Source organism: Macaca mulatta, chromosome 3, assembly GCF_049350105.2.
Source record: "Macaca mulatta isolate MMU2019108-1 chromosome 3, T2T-MMU8v2.0, whole genome shotgun sequence".
In the NCBI taxonomy this organism is placed as follows: Eukaryota; Metazoa; Chordata; class Mammalia; order Primates; family Cercopithecidae; genus Macaca; species Macaca mulatta.
In genome coordinates, this window is record NC_133408.1 from 6,128,108 (window position 1) to 6,151,771 (window position 23,664).

At 45.8% G+C, this 23,664-nt stretch overlaps 1 protein-coding gene across 3 annotated transcripts in view; it reads right to left on the reverse strand.

The window, feature by feature from the left end:
- Positions 1 to 23,664, reverse strand: part of FAM3B (FAM3 metabolism regulating signaling molecule B) — a 57,778-nt gene that overhangs the window by 30,223 nt on the left and 3,891 nt on the right. For all 3 annotated transcript variants that reach the window (XM_077995735.1, XM_015132848.3, XM_077995736.1), the window contains exon 2: positions 21,080 to 21,223. In XM_077995735.1, the coding sequence (XP_077851861.1) occupies positions 21,080 to 21,223 (144 nt within the window). The remainder of the gene's footprint in view (positions 1 to 21,079; positions 21,224 to 23,664) is intronic.

A 23,664-nucleotide genomic window follows, 5' to 3' on the forward strand; every position in this document is an offset into this window, starting at 1 on the left:
GAGTAATTTATAAAGAAAAGAGATTTAATTGGCTCATGGTTCTGCAGGTTGTACAGGAAGCATGGTGCTAGTATCTGCTTAGCTTCTGGGGAGGCCTCAGGAAACTTAAATCATGGTGGAAGGCAAAGTGGGAGCATGGCCAGAGCAGGAGCAATAGAGAATGAGGGTGGGAAGGAGGTGCCACACACTTTTAAACAACCGAATCTCATGAAAATTCACTATCATGAGCACTACATCAAGGGGATGGTGCTAAACCATTCATGAGGCATCCACTCTTATGATCCAAACACCTCCCACCATGCCCCACCTCCAACAACAGGGATTAAAATTTGACATGAGATTTGTTGGGGACATAAATCCAAATCATATCATTTTGCCCCTGGTTCCCTAAACATCTTGTCCTTCTCACATTGCAAAAAACAATTATGCCTTCTCAATAGTCCCCCAAAGTCCAAAATCATTCCAGCATTAACTCAAAAGTCCAAAATCCCAAGTCTCATCTGAGATAAGGCAAATCTCTTCCACCTACAAGCCTGTAAAAATCAAAAATAAGTTATTTACTTCCAAGACACAATGGAGGTACAAGCATTGGGTAAAATATTCCCATCTTAAAAGGGAAAAATCAGCCAAAAGAAAGAGGCTACAGGCCCCACACGAGTCCAAAACCCAGCAGGGCAGTTATTAAATCTTAAAGCTCCAAAACAATCTCCTTTTACTCCATGTCTCACATCCAGGGTACACTGGTGTGACGGGTGGACTCTCAAGGCCTTGGGCAACTAGTCCCACCCCAGTGGCTTTGCAAGGCTCAGTCCCTGAGGCTGCTCTCACAAACTGGCATTAGGTTTCTGTGGCTTTTCCATGCTGAGGGTGCAAGCTGCCAGGATCTGCCACTCTGGGGTCTGGAGGGTGGTGGCCCTCTTCCCACAGCTCCACTAGGCAGTGCTCCAGTGGGAACTAGTGTGGGGGCTCAAACCCCACATTTCCCCTTTGCACCATTCTAGTAGAGGTTCTGCCCCTGCAGCGGCTTCTGCTTGAGCACTCAGGATTTCCCATATATTCTCTGAAATCTAGGTGGAGGCTCCCAAGGATTAACTCTTGCATTCTGTGCACCTGCAGCCTTAATATCATGTGAACGCCCCCCAGGCTTATGGCTTGAACCCTCTGAAGCAGCCGCTTCAGCCGTACCTGGGCCCCTTTGAGCTATGGCTGAAACAAGAGCTGCTGAGATGCAGGGAACAGCAGGTTAGTGGGGCCCTGGGTCTGACCCATGAAACCATGCTGTATTCTTTTTTTTTTTTTTTTTTGAGACACAGTCTCGCTCTGTCGCCCAGGCTGGAGTGCAGTGGCCCGATCTCAGCTCACTGCAAGCTCCGTCTCCTGGGTTCATGCCATTCTCCTGCCTCAGCCTCCCGAGTAGCTGGGACTACAGGCGCCCGTCACAGCGCCCGGCTAGTTTTTTGTATTTTTTAGTAGAGACGGGGTTTCACCGGGTTAGCCAGGATGGTCTCAATCTCCTGACCTCGTGATCCACACGTCTCGGCCTCCCAAAGTGCTGGGATTACAGGCTTGAGCCACCGCGCCCAGCCCATGCTGTATTCTTAAACTTCTGGGCCTGTGTGAAAAGAGAGGCTGCTGCAAAGGTCTTTGAAATGCCTTTGGGGCCTTTTTCCCATTGTCTTGGCTAATAGCACTAGGTTTCTTTTTACTTATGCAAATTTCTGCAGCCTGCTTGAATTCCTCCTGTGAAAATAGGCTTTTCTCTTTTACCACATGGCCAGGCTGCACATTTTCTGAACTTTTATGCTCTGCTTCCCCTTTAAATATAAATTCCAACTTTAGGTCACTTCTTTGCTTACACTTATGAGCACAGGTTACTAGAAGCAGCCAGGCCATATCTTAAATGCTTTGCTGCTTAGAAATTTATTCCATCAGATACCCTAAATCATCAGTCTCAAGTTCAGAGTTCCACAGATCCCTAGGTTAGGGGCACAATGCAGCCAAGCTCTTTGCTAAGGCATAATAAAAGTGACCTTTGCTCTATTTCCCAATAAGTTCCTCATTTCCATCTGAGACTTCTTCAACCTGGCCTTCACCATCCACCTCATTATCAGCATTTTGGTCACAACCATTCAACTAGTCTCTAGGAAGTTCCAAACTTTTGCTCATCTTCTTGTCTTCTGAGCCTCCAAAGTTTTCCAATCTCTGCCTGTTTCCCAGTTCCAAAGTTGCTTCCTCATTTTCATATATCTTTATAGCGATGCTCCACTCCTATGTACCAATGTTCTGTATTAGTCCATTCTTGCACTGCTATAAAGAAATATCTGAGACTGGGTAATTTAGAAAGAAAAGGGTTTTAATTGGCTCACAGTTCCACAGGCTGTACAGGAAGTATAATGCTAGCATCTTCTCAGCTTCTGGGGAGGCCCCAGGAAACTTATAATCATGGCAGAAGCAAAAGGGGTGGCAGGCATATCACATGGCCAGAGCAGAAGCAAGAGAGAGAAGAGGGAGGTACCACACATTTTTGAACAACCAGATCTCGTGAGAACTCACTCATTATCATGAGAACAGTACCAAGAAGATGGTGCTAAACCATTCATAAGAAATCCACTCCCAGGAGCCAATCACATTTCACCAGGCCCCATTTCCAACACTGAGGATTACAATTCAACATGAGATTTGGTGAGGACATGGATTCAAGCTAGATCAGAAAGTAATTTCAGAAAATTCACAAATATATAGAAATCAAACAACATTGGCTTCTGAACAGCCAATGGATCAAAGAAGAAATTAAAAGGGAGATTAAAAACTATCTTGAGACAAAAAAATAAAAAAAAAACCCCAGAAACACATCAAATCAAAACTTATGAGATACCGCAAAACAGTTCTAAGAGGAGCTTATTGTAATAAATGCGTACATTAAAAAAAGGTCTCACATAAACAACCTAAGGTTATACATCAAGAAACTAGAATATGAAGAACAAACTAAGCCCCAAGTTAGAAGGAAAAAAATGACAACAATCATAACAGAAGTACATGAAATGGAGCCTAGAAAAACAATAGAAAAGGTCATAAAAACAGACTTGGTTTTTTGAAAAGAGATAAAATTGACAAACCTTTAGCTAGACTAAGAAAAAAAGAAAGAGAAGACTCAAAATAAAATCAGTAATGAAAGAGCAGACATTACCACAGATACCACAGAAACACTGAAGTATCATAAGAGACTATTGTGAACAATTATACACCAAAAAAAGGAATAGACCAATAAATGTAAGGAGACTAAGTCAGTAATAGAAAGTCTTCATCAAAAAAAAAAAAAAAAAAAAAAAAAAAAAACCAGGACCAGATGGCTTCATGGCTGAATTTTACCAACCAATTAAAGAGCTAATACCAACCAATTTCAAACTCTTCCAAAAAACTGAAGAGGAGGGAATGCTTCCAAACTCACTTTATGAGGCCAGTATTACCCTGATACCAAAGCCAGATAAGCGCACTACAGGAAAATAAAAGTGTAGGTCAATATCCCGGATAACATAGATGCCAAATTCCTCAACAAAATATGTATACTAGCAAATTGAATTTGACAAGACATTAAAAAAATCATTCACCATGTGTATTAGTCCATTCTTGCATTGCTATAAAGAAATGTCTAAGATTGTGTAATTTATAAAGAGGTTTAATTGGCTCATGGTCCTGCAGGCTTTACAGAAAGCTTGGTGCTGGCATCTGCTTAGCTTCTAGGGAGGCATCAGGAAGCTTACACTCACAATCATGGTGGAAGGTGAAGGGGAGCAGGCATGTCACATGGTGAAAGTAGGAGCAAGTGAGATAGAGTGGCAGGGGGAGGTGCCACACACTTTTAAATTACCAGATCTCACAAGAACTCACTATCACAAAGGCAGCACCAAGCTGTAAAGGATGCACCCTCATGATCCAAATACCTCCCCCTCCAGGCTCCACCTCCAGCATTGGGGATTACAATTCCAAATGAGATTTGGGCAGGGCCAAATATCCAAACTAAATCACCATGACCAAGAGGGACCTATCCTTGCAAGGACAGATGCAAGGATGATTCAACATACACAAATCAATAATGTGATATACCACATCAACAGAATGGACAAAAGCTGTATGATAATGTCATATGGTTTAGACAGAAAGTAGAAGCAAGAAAAGAATTTGACAAAATTGAAATCCTTTCATGATAATGTTCCTTAACACAATAAAGACCACATATGAAAAGCCCACAGTTAACATCATAATATTAACTCAAGTTAATGGAGAAAGGACAGTCCCTTCAATAAATGGTATTGGGAAAACTGGATCTCCATATGCAGAAGAATGAAATTAGATCCTCATCTCACACCACATAAAAAAGTCAACTCAAAATAAATTAACGATTTAAACATAAGACCTGAAAATATGAAATTACTAGATAAAATATAAGGGAAAACCTCCATGATGTTGGTTTGGGCAATGATTTGGGGAATATGCCCTAAAAATACAGGCAACACAAGCAAAAATTGGCAATGGGAATTACATCAAACCAAAAAGTTTCTGCACAGCAAAGGAAACAATCAACGGAGTGAAGAGACAACCTACAAAATGGGGGAGAATATTTGCAAAGTGTAAATCTGGTAAGTGATTAATATTCAAAACATACAAGGAACCCAAAAAACCAATAACAAGAAAACAAATAAAAAACCTGATTGAAAAATGGGTAAAGAACTTGAATAAAGATTTTTCCAAATAAGACATACAAATAACTAAAATGTATATGAAAACATGTTCAATATTACTGACAATCAGGGCAATGCAAATGCATGATGAGATACCAGCTCACACCTGTTAGAATGGCTATTACTAATAACAGGAAAGATAATGAGTGTTGGTGAAGATGTGGAGCAAAGAAAACCCTATACGCTATTGGTGGGAACATAGGTTAGTATAACCATTATGGAAAAACAGTATGGAGATTCCTCAAATAATTAAAAGTAGAATATATGATTCAGCAATCTCACATCTGAGCATACATCCAAAGGATATGAAATCAGTATGTCAAACAGAGATCTGCACTCCCAGGTTCACTGTAGCATTATTCACAATAGCCAAATACGGAATCAACCTACGTGCCCATCGATGAATGAATGAATAAGGAAAATGTGGTATAATAGAGTGCACGATAGAATACTATTCAGCCTAAAAGAGAAGGAAATCCTGCCATTTGTGACAACGTAGATGAATGTGGAGGACATTATGCTAAGAGAAATAACACACCCACAGAAAGACAAACACCACGTGTTCTCACCTACATGTGGAATCTAAACAAGTTGAACTCATAGAAGCAGAGAGTAGGATGGTGAGAGGAGGATGGTCTTACCAGAGGCCAGAGGTTCAGGGTTTGGGAAGATGTTGGTGGAAATGTACAAAGTTTCAGCTACATAGGAGGAATAAGTTCAACAGATCTATTGCACATCATAGTGACTACAGTTAATAACAATATACAGTGGTCTTCCTGTCATTCACAAAGGGTACATTCCAAGATACCAGGTGGATGCATGAAGCCACAAATAGTACAGAACCCTATATATACCAGTTGGGTATCCCTTCTCCAAAATGCTTGGGACCAGCAGTGTTTCAAATTTTTTTGGATCTTGGAATGTTTGCATTATGCTTACCAGTTGAACATCCCAAATCTGAAAATCCCAAATCCAAAACTCTCCGATGAATATTTCCTTGGAGTATCATGTTGCTGCTCAAAAAGTTTTAGATTTTGAAGCATTTCAGGTTGTGTGTTTTCAGATTTGGGATGCTCTACCTATATTATTATTATTTTTTTCCTATACAGACATACCTGTAATAAAGTTTAATTTACAAATTAGGCAAAGTAAGAGATTAACAACAATTAACAATACAGTTTAATTTATAAATTAGTTGGAGCAAGAGATTAACAACAAACTCTAATAAAGTTACATGAATGTGGTCTCTCGCAAAATATCTTACTGTATTTCTTGAAGTTCTTAGCAAATTCAGCAAATGATTTTTTTCTTTCCTTATGAAATTGAGAGCTTTCACCTTTTCACTTAAAGAAAGTACTTTCCAGCTGGGCGTGGTGGTTCATGCCTGTAATCCCACACTTTAGGAGGCTGAGATGGGCAGATCACCTGAGCTCAGGAGTTGACCAGCCTGGCCAACATGGCAACACCCTGTCTCTGCTAAAAATACAATGAGCCACGCATGGTGGTGAGCACCTGTAATCCCAGCTACTTGGGAGGCTGAGGCAGGAGAATCACTCGAACTTGGGAGGCGGAGGTTGCAGTGAGCCAAGATGGCGTGACTGCACTCCAGCTTGGGTGACGGAGCATGACTTCATCTCAAAAAAAAAAAAAAAAAAAAAAAAAGGAAGCAAGCAAGCAAGCAAGCACTTTCCGGCTTCTCTTTGGCATATCCAAGTTGCCAGCACCTCTACTCTTGCTCTGTGGAGCCATTATTCAGTAAAATAAAGGTGACTTGAACACAGATACTGTGACAGTCAATCTGATGACCAGGCTGGCTCCTAAGTGACTAACAGGCAGGGAGTGCGTACAGCACCGAGATGCTGGACAAAGGGAAGATTCACGTCTCCCATGGGATAAGGCAGGAAAAGACGAGAAGGTGTGAGATTACATCACACTAATCAAAATGGCACACAATTTAAAACATATAAATTGCTTTTTTCTGGGGTTTTCCGTTTAGTATATTTGCACTGTGAATGGCCAAAGGTAAGTGAAATCACAGAAAGCAAAACCACAGATAAGGAGGCGGAACTACTGCATTGTATACACAAAAATCACCATTAGAGTACATTTTAAGTGTTTTCATCACATAAAAACGTTAAATATGTGAGGTGATGCATGTTAAGTGGCTTGATTGGGCCATTCCACAATGTATATGTATATCAACACATGCTGTCAATGAATTAATTAAAGATAAAAGCTATCATGACCAGGGCAAACAGCACTGGTGCTGGAAGGGCCTGCTGGAGAAAACTGGGCACAGAGAGGTGCTGTGACATCAGAGCAAGCTGTCAGGGCCGAGCTGGATGTGGTCTGGGTTTCTTGGTGACCACAGTCCTCCATCCCCAGTAGGTGAAAACACAGAGCTCTCCCGTGAGTGCTCACACCAATCCTGAAGGCTGGCTCCCTCCTTCAGATCTTTCTCCTTGCCGACCCCATCTCATCTCAACACTCCAGCCCACCTCAGTACCACCCAGCCCCACTTCCTGTTTTATTTTATTCTTCTTAGCAGTTAACACTCAAATAGCCTACAGTTTCTTTTCCCTTTTTAAAAATACTCAGCTGGGCACGGTGGCTCAGGCCTGTAATTCCAGCAGTTTGTGAGGCCAAAGCGGGTGGATCTCCTGAGGTCAGGAGTTTGAGACCAGCCTGGCCAATGTGGTGACACTTTTCAAACAATTAACTTAATGTTTTTGTTTTGTTTTGTTTTGTTTTTTGTCAATTTCCAGATACCTAAATTTAAAGCAAGTGTCCAATTGCTCACATGAAAACGTGCTATAAATAGACTATTTTTTCCACTGTTTCTAGATTTTTGGACACTCTGCATTTTGTTCCTTTTTTTCAATTTAATAATTATACTCATTACTTAGGTATTCGCCTGAAAACACATTGAATATAGCATTTGAAAATGTAACTGACAGTTTAAAAGTAGGTGTGTCCTGGTTCCCAACTTTGCAGACACCCTGTGTATGCAAATTCGTGTATTCTCTCAATTCAGAGAATACACGAATTCAGAGAGAATACACGAATGGGAATACTCAGGAATCCTCCCTGGAGCCCGTGCTCCCCTTTAGCGTCGGCGACCTGTTCCCTTCACAAGCGCACAGACCCGTCCGCTTTCCCGTGGGCAGTGCTGTTCTCAGCACGGCAGCTCCATGGTTCGTTTAACCAGGACCTGCTCTCAGAGACTTATGAACTGTCTCGGAAACACTTCCAGGTCTTTTTGTCATCATCAGGATGCTGCGGGGAGTAAACTGGATACAGAATCCTCTCAGCTGGAGGACGAAGAGGACGTGCGCCTCTACACAGACACGCTGTGCATGCTGACAGGTGTGGTACGCTTACTCACAGAGGTGGATGGCATGCCACATCCATGGCCCTGATGGTTCCTAAAAGATAAAACCACCTCTGCATCCTGGAGGGTATGGTCATTAGGACAACAGTATGGCAGCAGCTTAGCACAAGAGGTAGCAAGGGAAGATGGAAAAGGTAGTTTTCCTTTGTGGTGAAGCCAGCTGAACCATTACAAATGGGCAAACAGGATCTGAAGACACCACAAAGGAGGCAAAGAGAAGATCCCCACCATGAGGGTATGAAACTAGAAATTAATCACAGGAGTAATTTCAGGAAATCTACAAATATGTAGACATTTAACAACATGTTCCTGAACAACCAATGGATCAGAGAAGAAATGAAAATGGATCAGAGAAGAAATTAAAAGGGAAATTAAAAAATATCTTAAGACAAACAGAAATGGGAACACAAGATGAATAAGGCAGTGTCTCTTTGCAACTAAACTGGTATAAATATCTGGTCCTCATATTTCTCCAGTCTCTACTAACCTTTGGGATGATTCTGGCTCCTGTGCAAGTCACATGTTCTGGTCAATAAACCTCAAAAGCAATATAGGAAGCAGAGAGAAGTTAAGCCTAAATTCAAAGTTAAACCTTTAACTAACGAGGGAGGAGAGGATAACAAAGCCAAGGAGTACTTCTTTCCAGAAATGGTGGAAAGATTTATAAAATAATCCGTGTTTTGTGATTTAGCTAAGGGTTGTGCCTGCAAACATATCGAATAACAGTTTTGACCTAAAAATACATTTTTCATTCTGAAACTAGCAGTAAATGCTTTCCAGGTAAAGTTTATTTCAGATGCATTAAATATTTCTTTTATAAGCACCCAGGGAGGCTGAAGGGCCACAGGGTACCTGGACCTTCCTCCCACCTGACATCTGCATTCTTTGTTTCCTGACTTTCCATGGTTCTGGCACCAGCAGGCACTGGGAACCTTTGCAATGATCAAAGGGCACCAGGCCTGGCCTCAATCCCATGACAGGTTCCCAAGGCAGGAGCAGCAGCTTCTAAACTTAGGTGGAGGGAAAGGAGGAGCTTGGGTGAGAAGAGCCCCAACTGGAGAACAGTGGGCTGAGTTCTAGCCTAACTTGTTCCTGTCCCTCCTCCTGCCTCAGGGGCTGGGGCTTAGGGTGCACAGGCCTACACAGGCCTGCCCAGCACTCCCACCCTTGGACCCAGGACACTCACCCAAAGGGCTGGTGCTGGAGTTTCCAGCGGGGCCATTGTGGGGGTCCCATAGGGATGCTCTCCCCAGGGACTCCTCCTACGGGGTCAGCAGCAGAACAAGCAGGTCCCCACTACAGGGCCTGGCAGCCCGTCAGCCAGGAGCATGGCCTCCTCCCCAGCTTCCAGACTTGCAGCCCCTGGAGCTCTGCAAAGTGAGAGTCCTGTTTCGTGTGGACATGTGCAGGCGGGCTTTCCAGAAGGGAGGCGTTTGATGTGCCTCATATGCTCCAGGGAGTATGCGGCTTTAGTGACTAAGGATGACACCCAGATGGGCCTTTGTGTTTCCTCACAGGGCCTGGGAGTGGGCAGGGAACCCATGTGTCATTAAAAAAAAGAGTCAGTAGGCTTTCCGAGTCCTCCATCCATTTCCCAGAAGCACAAAGTATCATCACGTGAATGAAGAAAGAAGACCATGTTCCTAACTCAGTGTGGGGTTGGAGGGTGGACACAGCTCCTGGGAAAACACAGTTCTTTCCAAACCCTGCCTAGAGAACCACATCAAGGTCTTCAGTGTTTTTGCTGGAATTCCTTCCCCCAAACAATCAAAAGGTAAAGTTCCTGTGGCTTACGTAGAAGCCAGTGTCCCAGCCAGGGAGAACAGTGGGCCTTCTATTTAGTCTCCTGTTTTTTATGCCTCATGAAAAGTTGGCTTGTTTAAGACTGAAAGCCTCCAGCAGCGACACCATTCCCTAAGATGCAGTCGGCCTTCTGCTGTCAGTTTCAGTCTAAGAAATTATTCTCTTGCTGAGGAAAATCCACCTGATTCCTCGTCCTTATGGGCAACTCCTGGTTTATAATACGATAGCTACTTTACCCGGCTCTGAAAGTAGCGACAGCAATGAGAACCTAGCTATGGAGCTCGTGCAGCCTTGCCTCTGGACTCTCCTGGTGGCTTTCCCCAGATGTGCTGTAACCACAGCAATGTGTAGACTGGGACTTGGAAGAGTGGAGAGGAGGTTTTATGAAATTCAGATACAAATCACAAAGAACCTTAGATTTAAAAGAAACTATAACAACTGCTTAGTTCCAGGACGATCAAATTTGGCTCTGTATGAAGCCAAGTTTAAAACATTAAAATAAATACAGGTTCTTAGCTTCCACCCTGGACCTAGGGAGCTTTGAATTTCCCAGAGTGGGGTCCAGGAATCTGTCTTTTAAAAATACTTCCTGATTTGGGAACAATGATCTCATTTTAACTCCTATAAACAAGGAAGATTATTCCAGAGGGTAGGAGATCCATGCAAAGTCACTAGAAATATCGAGTCATGAAATAAGATCCTGTCAATATAGACCAGGCAAACAAAGGAGGTGGCTGTTTGCATATGGCATTTTGACCATTTCAATTACCTCATTGTTCTATAGGAGATTAAAAGTACAGTCTGCAAAAAACAAAGACCAGAAGCCATCAAAGAGTGTTTGTTTCTCTGCTAATCAATGCTAATTATTTATTAGGTGCTTCTGAGTCCAGTGAAGGTAGTATGGCTGGGTGTGCATTTGGCTAAGGGAAGCCACTGTCAAAAGTTGCTGAACTCCCCCCGCCCCGGGTTGGTGGCCATTCCCAGCACTGTGTCACCTTTATTAAGCCTTAAGCCTTTGCCACCAAGTGAGAGTAGCATTGCTCCTATATGACTTTAGCCAGAGGGCACTGCAGTGAATCCTACACAATGTGCTTCCGGGGTAATCCTGGGTTTTACTAAGGACAGCGGTATTTCAGAGGACATGGCACCATTGGAGGTAGATGTCATCTCAAGACTGGAATGAGCCTTAGTATACGTATAGGTGGCATCTGCTATGCACCCTCACTGACAGATAAGGAACAACTCCAAGATGTTAACAGCAAGTTAGTGGCAAGATTAGCATTACATGTTAGTTTTCATGACTTGAATTTCAGTGTTACCTCAACTATGGCCATTTAAGAGCTGTCAGTTCATTTTGTTTTGGTTGAGAGTCTAGGGAGGTGACTGAATACAGCTGATGTGTTTGGTTTAGTTCTGTTTTACAAGACTTTCTGAGAAAATGATGGCCCTCCCTAAGATCTGACTACATGCAAGACAAAGTCAACAGGTGCTGTTTCTAGTGACTCTCCCCTGAAGCTCACCTGTACAGCCTGGGGCTGTGAGCTGTGTGTGGGCTACACATGGCTCTAAACTAGATTCACTCCTTTACTCACTCACAAACATTTATTAAACACCAGAAACTGGCCTAGATTCTACAGGTATAGCATGAATAGAATAGCTCACACACAAATAGAAGAGGCAGAAAGTAAAGTCAAAGAATATATATATATATATATATATTTTTTTTTTTTTTTTTTTGAGACAGTCTCACTTTGTCACCCAGGCTGGAGTACAGTGGTGCCATCTCAGCTCACTGCAACCTCCACCTCCTGGGTTCAAGTGATTCTCCTGCCTCAGCCTCCCAAGTAGCTGGGACTACAGATGCCCACCACCATGCCTGGTTAATTTTTGTATTTTTAGTAGAGACAGAGTTTCACCATGTTGGCCAGGCTGGTCTTGAACAACTGACCTCAAGTGATCCACCCACCTTGGCCTCCCAAAGTGCTGGGATTACAGGCGTAAGCCATGACACTTGGCCAAAGAAGATCTTTTCAGATGATGATATGTGCTATGTACAAAGTAGGCATTAATCTAATCGCTCAGTATAGATAAGAAACTCCCTGCAAATAAAGTAGGAAAAGAGAACAGCCCAATAGAAAAGCCAGCGAAGTGGGAATTTGTGATTTACAGAATGGGGCGACGGGGACAAAGGCTTCATAAACGTGCTGCGCGGTCATAGCCTGCCGGGAGCAGCCCTTGGCTCTGGCTGCCATGGGAAGAGCTCAGCACCCTCTTGCATGGGCCCTCCGGCATCAGCACTCTGCATCCGGTGTGCACCCACTGGGGTTCTAGTGAGCTCGGGTTTTTCTCCTAAGCTGTTTCTCATTCCTCCTCCTGTCTGTCAGAAAGAAATAGCAGCCTCAGGCTCAACTTGGTGTTCATAAACTCATTAGTAACCTGAGAGCTGCCTGTTGGTGCAGTGAGGTCCCCGGAGCACCTCTCAGGATGGGCCCACTCAGGAAGCTGGTCCCTGAAGCCTGCAGGTGAATATGGGGAGGAGGGAGCCCCATGAACCACATGTTAGAAGAAGGCCTCTAGCTTGGCTCAGTCAAATTAAGGGCATCATAGGCATAATGTCTCCAGCTTCCCTATGGCCAAATAGTTCCACTCCTAGGTAGATATATCCCAAAGGAAATTTCACCCAAGTCTATCCCTGCAGCAGAACAGCAAGGAGGTGAGGAGCTGGAGGCCAGTCCGGGCCTGACCTCAAGTGCACAGAGTGGGAAATGGGCCTAGGCGGGATGGTGTGGAGCATGGCCCTCCGAGAGACCTCCATGAAGATGCGCCCTCAAGGCTTGGTCCTGAAGGACAAAGGAGAACTAGAATGGGGTCTACAAAATGACACTGAAGGACATGCCCGCCAAACACAGTGGCCCATTCTGCAGTCAGATATTCAAACAAAAAGGCATCCCTAAACACCTCAGGGGTGTGGGGAACTGGAGACAGAAGTGGGAATAAAAGGGAATCAGTATATAAAACCAAGGAGGCCCTGCACAGAGTGATAAAAACTTTAACTTGATCCTTGGTTCAGTGGTTAAGAGGAAAATGAGGGGTGGGGGTAGGGGGGTGGGGTAGAGACAGAGATATGGGGAGGAAGGGAGGAGGGCAATCCAGGCAACTGGGCTTCACAGGATGAGAAGGAGCCAGGTAAGAGCCAGGGTTCTGTGCCTTGCTGGGTGAGCAGTCTTTCACACCGCAGATGAACCCAGTGTGAGCCTCAATCTTCCCAGTAATAAAAGGACTAAAGAAACACCGAGAAAGGCCCTAGCAGGAGCAGCTGGTGCTCAAACAGATTTCCAGCAACCACAGGGATCACATGAGGAGCGGAAGAGGCCGTGTCTAGAAAGGAAATTCAGCGAGACACACTGATGAGCTCAGATTCAGCCTATGTAGAAATGACGGGGAGGCAATCTCCATGGCATGAACACAAGGAGAGTGCAGACCTGCAAGGTTAAGGAGGATGGGGTCCAAGACCAGAACCAAAGGCCCTCTGCAGCTGCACTTAGGAAAGGATAGGTAAGCAGGTGGACAAAGCAGGGTGCACACGGATAAAGGAAAGCCTGAAAGCCGCCAGGGGCGAGACGCTACAGCTGCGGCATGGCAGTAAGGCCTCGAGACTCAGGGGTCTCACTCCCTATAATCTTGGCCATGAAGCTGGTGAAGTGCTCGGTGCCTCAGTTTCCTCAGGAGGCAAGCACTGATGTTCAGGGCTACAGTGATTGTCCAGTGACACAATAAAGGTGCTCAGAGCAACAAGTGGATACCAGGAGCTCTCTCCTGGTCCTTGCTGTTGAAAAGAAAGTCTGCAAGTTCTTATTTTTCAGGTGGGGGTACCTTGGCATCAAATGAGCTCCTACATGGGCCCGAGGACTCTCGATCCTTCATCTCTGGGGAATGATGGAGGCCAAGGGCATCATGGGAATGACAACAAATGTCTCCAGCTTGCCAGAAAGCTGGATTCTAGAACCCAAAGGTCAATGAGCTCAACATCAATGCCAGTTCTAGAACAGGTGGCTGGGAGCTCCAATATGAATGAAAGTGAGCAGGGACCAGCAGTGCCACTCCAAGAACCAGTTGCATGGACTGAATCTCACTGTTCCTATCCTTAAAACAGGGTCACTGTATTGCAAAGCCCCTTCCTTAACTAATGAAGCCACTCAGTCAACGTATACTTATTGAGGGACTCCTTTGTTTTTGGTAGGCAGTTCGGGGATGGAGCTGTTTAAAATCTCTCCAGCCAGCTGCGGTGAGCCAGGATCCTGTCAGTGCGCTCCAGCCTGGGCAACAGAGCAAGACCCCGTCTGTATCAGTTCATTCTCATGCTGCTATGAAGAAATACCCAAGACTGGGTAATTTATAAAGGAATGAAGTTTAATTGACTAGCAGTTGTCCAGGGCTGGGGAGGCCTCAGGAAACTTACAATCATGGTGGAAGAGGAAGGAAACATGTCCCTCTTCACACGGTAGCAGCAAGGAGAAGAATGAGAATTGAGCAAAGGGGGAGCCCCTTACGAAACCATTAAATCTTGTGAGAACTCACTCACTATCATGAGAACAGCAGCATGGGGGTAACTGCCCCCATGATTCAATTACTTCCCACTGGGTCCCTCCCATGAAACGTGCAGATTATGAGAACTACAATTCAAAATGAGATTTGGGTGGGAACACAGTCAAACCATATCACTGTCTCAATAAAAAATGTAAATAAATAAAAAATAAAATCTCACCAGCCTTAGGCTACACAGATCAGGAAACTGAGGGCAGGAAGGAGTTGGTTACTGGGTCTTCTGGGCCCTGGGTATGAAGAAAACATGATGCAGTGGCTGGAGTTTGGCCAGCCTGAGCAGGCAAGCTGGAAGAGGAGGAGGAGGAGGGACAGGAGAAGGAGGACGATGGAGGCGGGGAGGGGATGGAGGATGAGGTAGAAGAGAAGATGAAGAGGAGCGGGGAGAGAAGGAAAGAAGGTGGGGATATGAGGGAGGAGGAGAGAAATAACAAGAGGAAGAGAAGGGAGGAAGGGAGAGGAGGAGGAGAAAGAGGGGCAAGAGGAGGAAAAGGGGAAGAAGGGGGAAGAGGGGGAGGAGGATAGAGGGAGGAGGATGGGGAGGAGAAGAAGGGAAAGGAGGATGAGGAAGAGGACAAAGAAGAGGAGGAGGAGGGAGATGAGGGGAGATCTAAGAAGAGGAGGAGAGAAGGGGAGGCGGGGAAGGAGTAGCAGCAGCAACAGCCCGTGGGGGCCTGGGCAGGAACAGCACAAAGATGCCACCCTGAGGATAATATGGGGAAAAGGTGGTGGGAAAGCTGGGGCTGCCAGCATCTGAGTCCCCCCCAGTTCTAGCAGCTCTGGGTTTGGCGATGTGGTAGTCTGGAAAGCAGTTCCAGAACACTGGTGCTGACAGACTGAATGACCAAGGGTTGAGGGTGAGAGGAAGGACAGAAAGTGGCGTGTAGTAGGTCAGTCCTCTCAGGGTCTGAATCGTTTGCCCTCGAGCCGTCTCGCTGTGCACTAGTGCCGTGCTGCAGCCGTTAGAGGGTCCTGATTCCAGACATTTCTTCTCAGACACTGTGTCTACCTAATCTCCAGAGGTGAAATTTATAAAAGGTAGTTTGGGACAAAGATTATATGCTTTCTTGCTTTTAGATTTATAAAGCACTGTAAATGCATATATTTTATTATTCTTTGAGATACAAGAAGTTACAGTTCAGAATTTCCTAACACAGAAGACTCCTTGGTTATGTCCTAATAGGATCCAAATCAGAAAACTTGGATTTGCCCACAGATGTGTATGGCATGCTTCGTGCTGCATATGTCTAAGAAACTCCTGTGTATCACTGTGTTGATGACCACATAGCATACTATAATTAAAAGATCGATTTTGAGAAAAAAGACTCAAATGTGGTATTGAGAAGCACCTCAGGATCACTTTCCTTGGAACTCTGGGCATAGGATGAGGGGTGGGCAAGGGGTGACTTCGAGCTCCCAAGTTTCCTGGGCAGCTGGATCTGCTCTTCAAAATCCTAATTACTAAAAATTCTGGCTCCCAATCTGTGCCCTGCAGCTTCGTCCTCTAGCTAGCTGTGGAAGCTGCTGGGCTCAGCGCTGTCTTCTTAGAACAAGGAGGAAAACATGGTTCATTCCGTTCTGCAGTGATGCCCATTCAGACATGGAAAGGCGGTGTTAGCCATCCTTCCGTGTTCTCATTCTCTGCCAAGTGTGTCTCGTTTCTGCCACAGCCTCGCTGGGCAGTCCCCTCGAACAGCAATGCTTGGATTAATGTGCTAACTGACACTCGAGAGATGACAGGGTGTTGAAGCTCAGCAGCAGCCTTCCCATCAGCCTGAGAGATGACCCTCCCCTGCTCCCCCCACACCACTTACACAGCAAGCCTGGGGCAGGCTGGGCCGTCTTTATTCCTTTGTATCTGCTCACATTCACCTAAACGGGTGGCCATTACATCTACAAATGGGTTCAGTGGTGCGAACCCCTGCAATGCCTGCTTAGCACTCCTGTACAAAATCACCATCCACAGGCACCTCTCTGCCTTGGTCAGCAGAGCACCTTTTTTTCAATCTAAGGTAGCATTGCACTGAGACGCTTCTAGCCTTCTTCCACATGCACTTGTAGTGACAACATGTCTGAGAGAGAGACAGGAGTAGCTGGAACTGGGGTGAGGCCAGTGAGGTGCTGGCTTCAGGTGTGAAGCTTAAGGGGGTACCCAAAAGCTCAAGAATCAAAATAAGTAACAGTTGAATGCAATAATTGTTAAAAAAACAACATGACGCGGTGGCTCACGCCTGTAATCCCAACACTTTGGGAGGCCGAGACGGGCGGATCACGAGGTCAGGAGATCGAGACCATCCTGGCTAACATGGTGAAACCTCGTCTCTACTAAAAAATACAAAAAACTAGCCGGGCGAGGTGGCGGGCGCCTATAGTCCCAGCTACTCGGGAGGCTGAGCCAGGAGAATGGCGTGAACCCGGGAGGCGGAGCTTGCAGTGAGCTGAGATCCGGCCACTGCACTCCAGCCTGGGTGACAGAGCGAGACTCGGTCTCAAAAAAAAAAAAAAAAAAAAAAACAACAACAACATGAATGCAAAATAACCCACGATGAACAGATATCAAAATGTTAAAGGAAGACAGGATTAAAGGAATTTAAATTAAGTATAGGTGCTGAGCCCTACACTTGTGTGACTCGAGAATGCCTCTCTGGCTTGCCCAGACCTAGCCTGGCTGGAAAGAGCTCCTGACCAGAACAGCAAGGTCTGTGCTTTGCAAACACGCAGGAAAGGCAGTTCCCTTGATGCTTCTGGTTTATAGACCAAGCCCCGGCCCAACCTAACCATAAGGCTGAACACCCAGTCTTTAAAGGCAATAAATGAATGCACCATCCTTCACTGCCCTACGGTCTTTAACATGCTGATGGCCACACATGGAAGTCACTCAGATCCCAGGAGCCCTCCTCCCAGGGTCACTCTCCTCCTGCACGGCTTCTCCTTCCCACTTAGCTTGTAGGTCCTATCAGCCCAGCCCAAAGCACCTCTCTGCCTTGGTAGTTAGCCCAGTGCAGAGCCACCAGGCCTTGCTCTAGTTAAGGAACACCAATGTCTTCCACCAGACCATAGGCTCAAGGAACACAGGGTCCTCATCTGTGTTGGAGGAACTCCATGAGTCCTTTCAAGGATGGATAATCATCCATATGCTCCTGGATTCCTAGTTTCCATCCATTTCTAGCAACTGTGTTGAGTTCTTCGTTTTCTAGCTTCTCAGTGGCTTCTCTCAGTACCCAGTACCAATCTCAAGTCTGAATGTGTCTGTTCCTGTGCTTCAGATTCGGATGCAGCATGTTGGTCGCTAGGTAAATGCATGGGGGCACCTGTGGACATCTAAGATGAACATCCTGCAGGACAGTGCCCTGCATGAGCAAAGTATAACTGAGAAATCCCAGAACCTGCACTGATACCAGGACCTGAGCCTTAATCCTTGAAGTTGCTCTGAAGCTGGGGAAAACACCATCTTTCCTAACAATTCAGCAACATCAACCTAGAAGGAGCTTGAGGGAGCAGCCCTAAGAGGCTGTACATGCAGCATGTGGACAGGAAGGCACCTGTGTTTTGGGTGAAGCTGTTCCTTGAAAGCATCGCACCAGCCATGCCGGTGCTGCCAACACCAAATAAGCCTTGCTGCAAAGCAGCATTCTCCACCTGGATCTCTCAGCAGGGTTAGCCCCAAAACGCTGAGCCCAGCAGGCCCCAAGCAGTCCCATATCCCTCCAAAGTGGAGCTTTCAAGTCACAGGAGCCAGGACACGAACATCACGGCCACTTGCCACCCCTCTCCCACCACCTTTGGGAGCTCAGCCCTCCTTCAGTCATAAGAAGAAGGTGGGGACGTCCCTGGCCCACCCCGTTAATGAGCCTTTCTAAAAAGACTGGTTCAGAGGCACCACTGTCTGGACAAACTTTAAATTGTGTGTAAAAATGCACGTGTATGTTTACTGCAGCACAATTCACAATTGCAAACATATGGAACCAATCTAAGTGCTTATCAACTGAAGAGGAGATGTGATATATATATGCCATGGAATACCACTCAGCTATAAAAAAAGAACAAAATAATGTCTTTTGCAGCAACTTGGATGGAACTGGAGGCCATTATTCTAAGTGAAGTAATTCAGGAGTGGAAAGCTAGATATTGCATGTTCTTACTTGTAAGTGGGAGCCAAGCCACAGGCATGCAAAGGCGTAAGAATGATATCAGGGACACTAGAGACTCAGAAATGGGGGTAAGAGGGGGGTGAGGGATAACAAACTACATATTGGGTATGACATATACCACTCAGTAATGGGTACACTAAAATCATAGCCTTCACGTATACAATTCATCCATGTAACCAAAAACCACTAGTACCCCTAAAGCTATTAAAATAAAAATGAATGAATGAATGATATGTAAAAAATTACTGAAAGAGAAAGTAATCCCTTTGAGGGCGTCTTCCATGTCCTCGACACACATATCCTTCACCCATAGCCTAGATGTAATAAGGAAGTGTGATGACAGGCAAGTTCAAGGCAAAAATCTTTTGAAAAATAAAAACACCCAGTCATAGTCAATTCCTATGAAGTTATTTTTTCTCCTTTTTTTTTGGTCATAAAAGGTAATTAATCTGAAAAGAAATGGTTTTTACAGAAGTATTTTACCATTACCCAGTTTTTTATATTTGTGCAAATTGATTTTTATACTTTATTTTTGTATTAAAAATATACCAGCATATCTATTTGCAGTGAAATTTTGAAAAGGGAGCAGTCTACTATCAGAGTGTTCCACAGTTTTCCAACATAATTTTTAATAAATCCTTTGAAATTTCACCCCTTCCCAACAGCTAACATTATGATTTGGCTTTTAAGTTCTTCTCTAGTAGACTCTGAGGTTCTTAGAAGTAAAGGATGAACCTTAAAACACGTGCACTCAGACCATGGCCCAGAGAGGGAGGCTGTTACTAAGTATACCTGCTGAATTAATAAATAAATGGACTTTGACAGTAGGCATTTCCTTTGGCAATAATTCAGTCTTTCCCAGAATGTGTATTGTAAAATAAGATTGAAACCAGGGCAAAGAACATAGTAATCAGCGCTACTTGTAGGTACTCTTTTTATGTATAAAGCACAAGGACCTCATTTTCCTTGTTCCTTCCCTGTTCCTGTGACTTTACACCTGGGCCACTGGATGAATGCCTTTGGTCCTGGCCAGAATCTGGCCCTTGTGTAACCACAGCCTGCCCATCTGTGGCTGATTGTGGCCTTGCAGGAATGAGGGCCTGGGGTACAAGAGCTTCTACTGTTTCAAGAGATGCTATAAACATGGAGTTTTATGGGAAATCTCTTGATTTTAAAATATTTGTCCATATTTCATTTGTTTTGCTTTTAGACAAATCTTGTCTCAGGTCTGTCTCTGGGCCCCCAATTTGCAATTTATGTGCTATGGACTGAATAGGTCCCCCCAAAATTCATATGTTGGAACCTAACCCCCAGTGTGCTGGCGTTAGGAGGTGGGGCCTTTGGCAGGTGAAGCCTTCAGGAATGGGAGTAGTGCCCTTATGAGAGGGGCCTCAGAGACCTCGTTTGGCAAAAAGAGCCGTCTTAGAAGCAGAATGCAGGTACCCCCCAGACAAGAGGAAATCTGCAGGTATCTTGATCTTGAACTTCCCAGCCTCCAACACTGTGAGAAATAAATGTGTTGTTTATAAAGTCCCCAGTCTATGGTATTCTCTTACAGTAACCTGCGTGGACTAAGCCACGATGCTTCCAACCAAACTGGCACACAGCCCTCAGAACCAAGCACAGTCCACTCCCTTGCTTCACTGAGATGGCTTCTCAATTTTCACCTCCTTCTCAGAGGCTTTCCCCGCCCATCCTCCAAATGTGATTGAACAAATGCTCAAATCACATTTGTTCATGTGTTAAGCTGTCACCTCCCCTCACTGGGGTCTCAGTGCCAAAGGGACAGGGACCTCGTGTGCTTGTCCTCTGTCTCTCCTTAGCTCCCGGACATGCCCAGCACACAGCAGGCTCTCAGAAAAACCCACCTGGATTGCGGGGAAGGACAGAAAGCAGCCACCCTACAGAGAGCTGGGCCTTTCCTAGGCTGATGGTTGAGGGCCTCTGTTCACCGACATACAATGTCTGACCTTTCTTTCACATCTACTCAATTATTCGCTTTTGCTTCCCAAGACATTACATAAGACTTTCCAACAGCTATTCAGTCTGATAGAAACCTTAAAATGATTCTGGAGCACAGAACCTGGACCCTCCTGTGCTTCCCATGGGAGGAAGCCAAGATCTGGGCTGAAAGAGCACAGTTCAAGGTCAGGCTGCAGGTTTGTGCTGGTAACCAGAAGCCACACTGTTCTAGTCTCACATGGGGTCAGCAGCGGCACATGCCTTAGAATGGTGTAGGACCTAAATGAGTAACTGCAAAATACTTCTCTCCTCCTCCTTCCTGATATAAAGCCATCAGGGCCCCCCAAGCCCCAAGCTGGGGCAGAAACCACCACTCCTCCCTCTGCACACAAGCCATGAAGGCAGCCGTCCGCCCCAAGCACGGCACTCACCTTTGAGGACAGGCCTCTCCCCGATGCTGTGGATGCTATAGGCAGCACTGGACAGGGGTGCATCTGGAATGAGCTCTGCGAGTAGGTATCCCGAATACCAGGCACACAAGGAGGCAAGGACCAGGAACACCACCTTGAGCGGGCCTGCAGAGAGGATACCAAGCAGCTGCTGTGAAGGACTTGGTGGTGGCCCCGGCCCTTGGCTCTCCCCATCCCTCTGTGGCTTTTCATCCTGGCCCAGTGTCAGGGGACTGAGCTATAGGCAAGGTGGGAGGCGGTGTCAGGGCCTTCGTAGTAGACAGTATCAGAGAATACAAACAAGACAGGAATGCTTTCAAGGGCAAGTTGTATTTGCTGTTGGTTTGGGTCTTAAGTGCTTCCTTGAATGTTAATGTCAAAACAGCTAATCAAGCACCTTGTGAACCAGCATGCCCAACGTGAACCTGAAAAAACAAAAGTGGCTCATTCCCCCTGTGAGATACAACTGGATTTGAGCACGCTCCTGCAATTACACTGAAACTTCAGGGGTAAAGCTCTGTCCCTTTGGTTTATTTCCATATCACCAGCACTGGGAATAGTAGCTGACGCCAGCAAGCATGCAACAGATTCCTGCTAGATCAAGGCCTGGTCACATAACACTGGGGAAAAGTCCCCAAACCTGTTCTATCATCGCGGATGTGCCTGCTGGGCCAGTCAAGGTTCCCAATGACAGAAAGTCCCTGGAGATATATTTCTGGTTGATTGGCAACAATATCTTACTTCTCTTGTTTGATGTGAGCAGCACAATTTCCAAGGAAAAGACATTGATCTCCTCCTGGGCCACCAGAGGTCTGGGGGTTGTCTTTTCATAGGCAACCCATGGCCTAGGCTTTTAGAATTTGCTCCCTAAATACAGCATAGATCAGAACTCATTCAGCAGTTCGCTTACCCAGATTGCTACCATGCAGGGATGACCACAGGCCCTGAGTAGGATGGGTTATGGTGTATGTGCCTAATGCATTTAAGTATGTGCTAATAGGTACAGTCCTAAGAATTAAGAGAAGGAAGGAAGAAGGGAGAGAGACAGGGAGGAAAGAAGAAAGTAAGTGAAGGGGAAATGAGGAAAGGAGGAAAAAGGAAAGGAAGAGAAGGGAATGTCGAGTCTGAAGGACCCAACAATGGGCCCCACACCTCCACCCACCCAGGGTGCAGCTCTGGACCTCAGCTGGACTTCCAGCACCTAGTCCTTCCCTTCTCAGGAACCCAGCTGTCCCCAGCTCATGCACTGGCTGTACTGCACCAAGGCAGCGTGTGCTTGTGCTTGGAGGCCCAGCGCTTCGGCAGAGGGAGCCATGGGGATGGAAGGATATGTTTCTGGTTAGCCTTGAGGTTTTGCTTTGTTTTGCTTTTTCGAGTGCATAGTTCAACACCATTTTTAAATTTTGAATTTCCAAACTGCTAAGATTGTTAGACTAGTAAGCATAGGTGGTTTCCTCTGGGGAGAGGCCCAAGGCAGTGTGATCAGTGCAGTTTCTAGGACTGGAGGGGCATCTCAAAGTAGTTAAACCAGACACAGAAAACAAAATGAGACAGGTGTGAGCTTGCAGGTCCCTCTCCTGCAGCAGCGCCAACGGCTGTGCTCAGCCACCTGTGGGCGCTACACTCCCGGGCTCACTCCTCTGCAACAGTGGTCTCTGCCTAGAGGGTGCTCTTCCCTACGCAGCCCAGCCACAGCGCCCACACAGATGCCACAGAAGCCTCCCTCCAGGGCCACGCAGCATGCCTGGGACACTGTGTGGGTCACTGATGTTCCAGAAAATTCTGTTGGATGAACACAGAGTGCAGAGTGGGCTATGACAACAGCTGTGACAAAGGCAAGGACCGCCCCCTGTATCCTGTGCATGTGGGTCACAGCTGGACTATTTCATCCAAGTGTTGTATTTGAAGAAGGAAACTGGCTAACCAGACAATGTTCAGAGGCTCTTCTAGACAACACGCCACACCTGAGATCCTGAGCAACAAGTTGCTGTTTAGCTTGGAGCAGGTTGAAAAGGAACATTATCTACCTTTTGAATGTGTAACAAGCAGCTACACAAAGGAAGAGGTAACTATGGCCTCAGCTGAACAAAAACAAATAGGTGGACATGACAGAGAAGAAAATGGAGAATAAATAAGCCAAGTGTCCTCACAAGAAGAAGGGTAGGTAGCTAGCCCATGGCGGGTCCTGGTGTGGCAGGGAGCTCTCTTCTGGGACACTTTTCAGGACTCCCAGGAAGACTAGAGAGTATCTGTGCTTTGGGTGAGGGGCGCATCCAATGGCCTCTAGGCTGGGGACAGTCTAGATTACAACATGCACCTGGCTGGGAGAAGCCATGACCTAGAGTCCGGAGGCAGATCCAGCCGCCGCCACTGGGGTCAGCCCATCATCAGAAGATGGGTGGTAAGCTGGACCAGCAGCCTGTGCTCAGGTCTAGCACAAAGTCACAGCAGTATCCTAGCCACGAGAGAGAGGGCAGGACATAGTAGCCAGGACGTGACAGACAAAATCCAGGCAGGCAGCATCATTTCCTCAGGCTGCTGTAACAAACTAACACAAACTGGGAGGC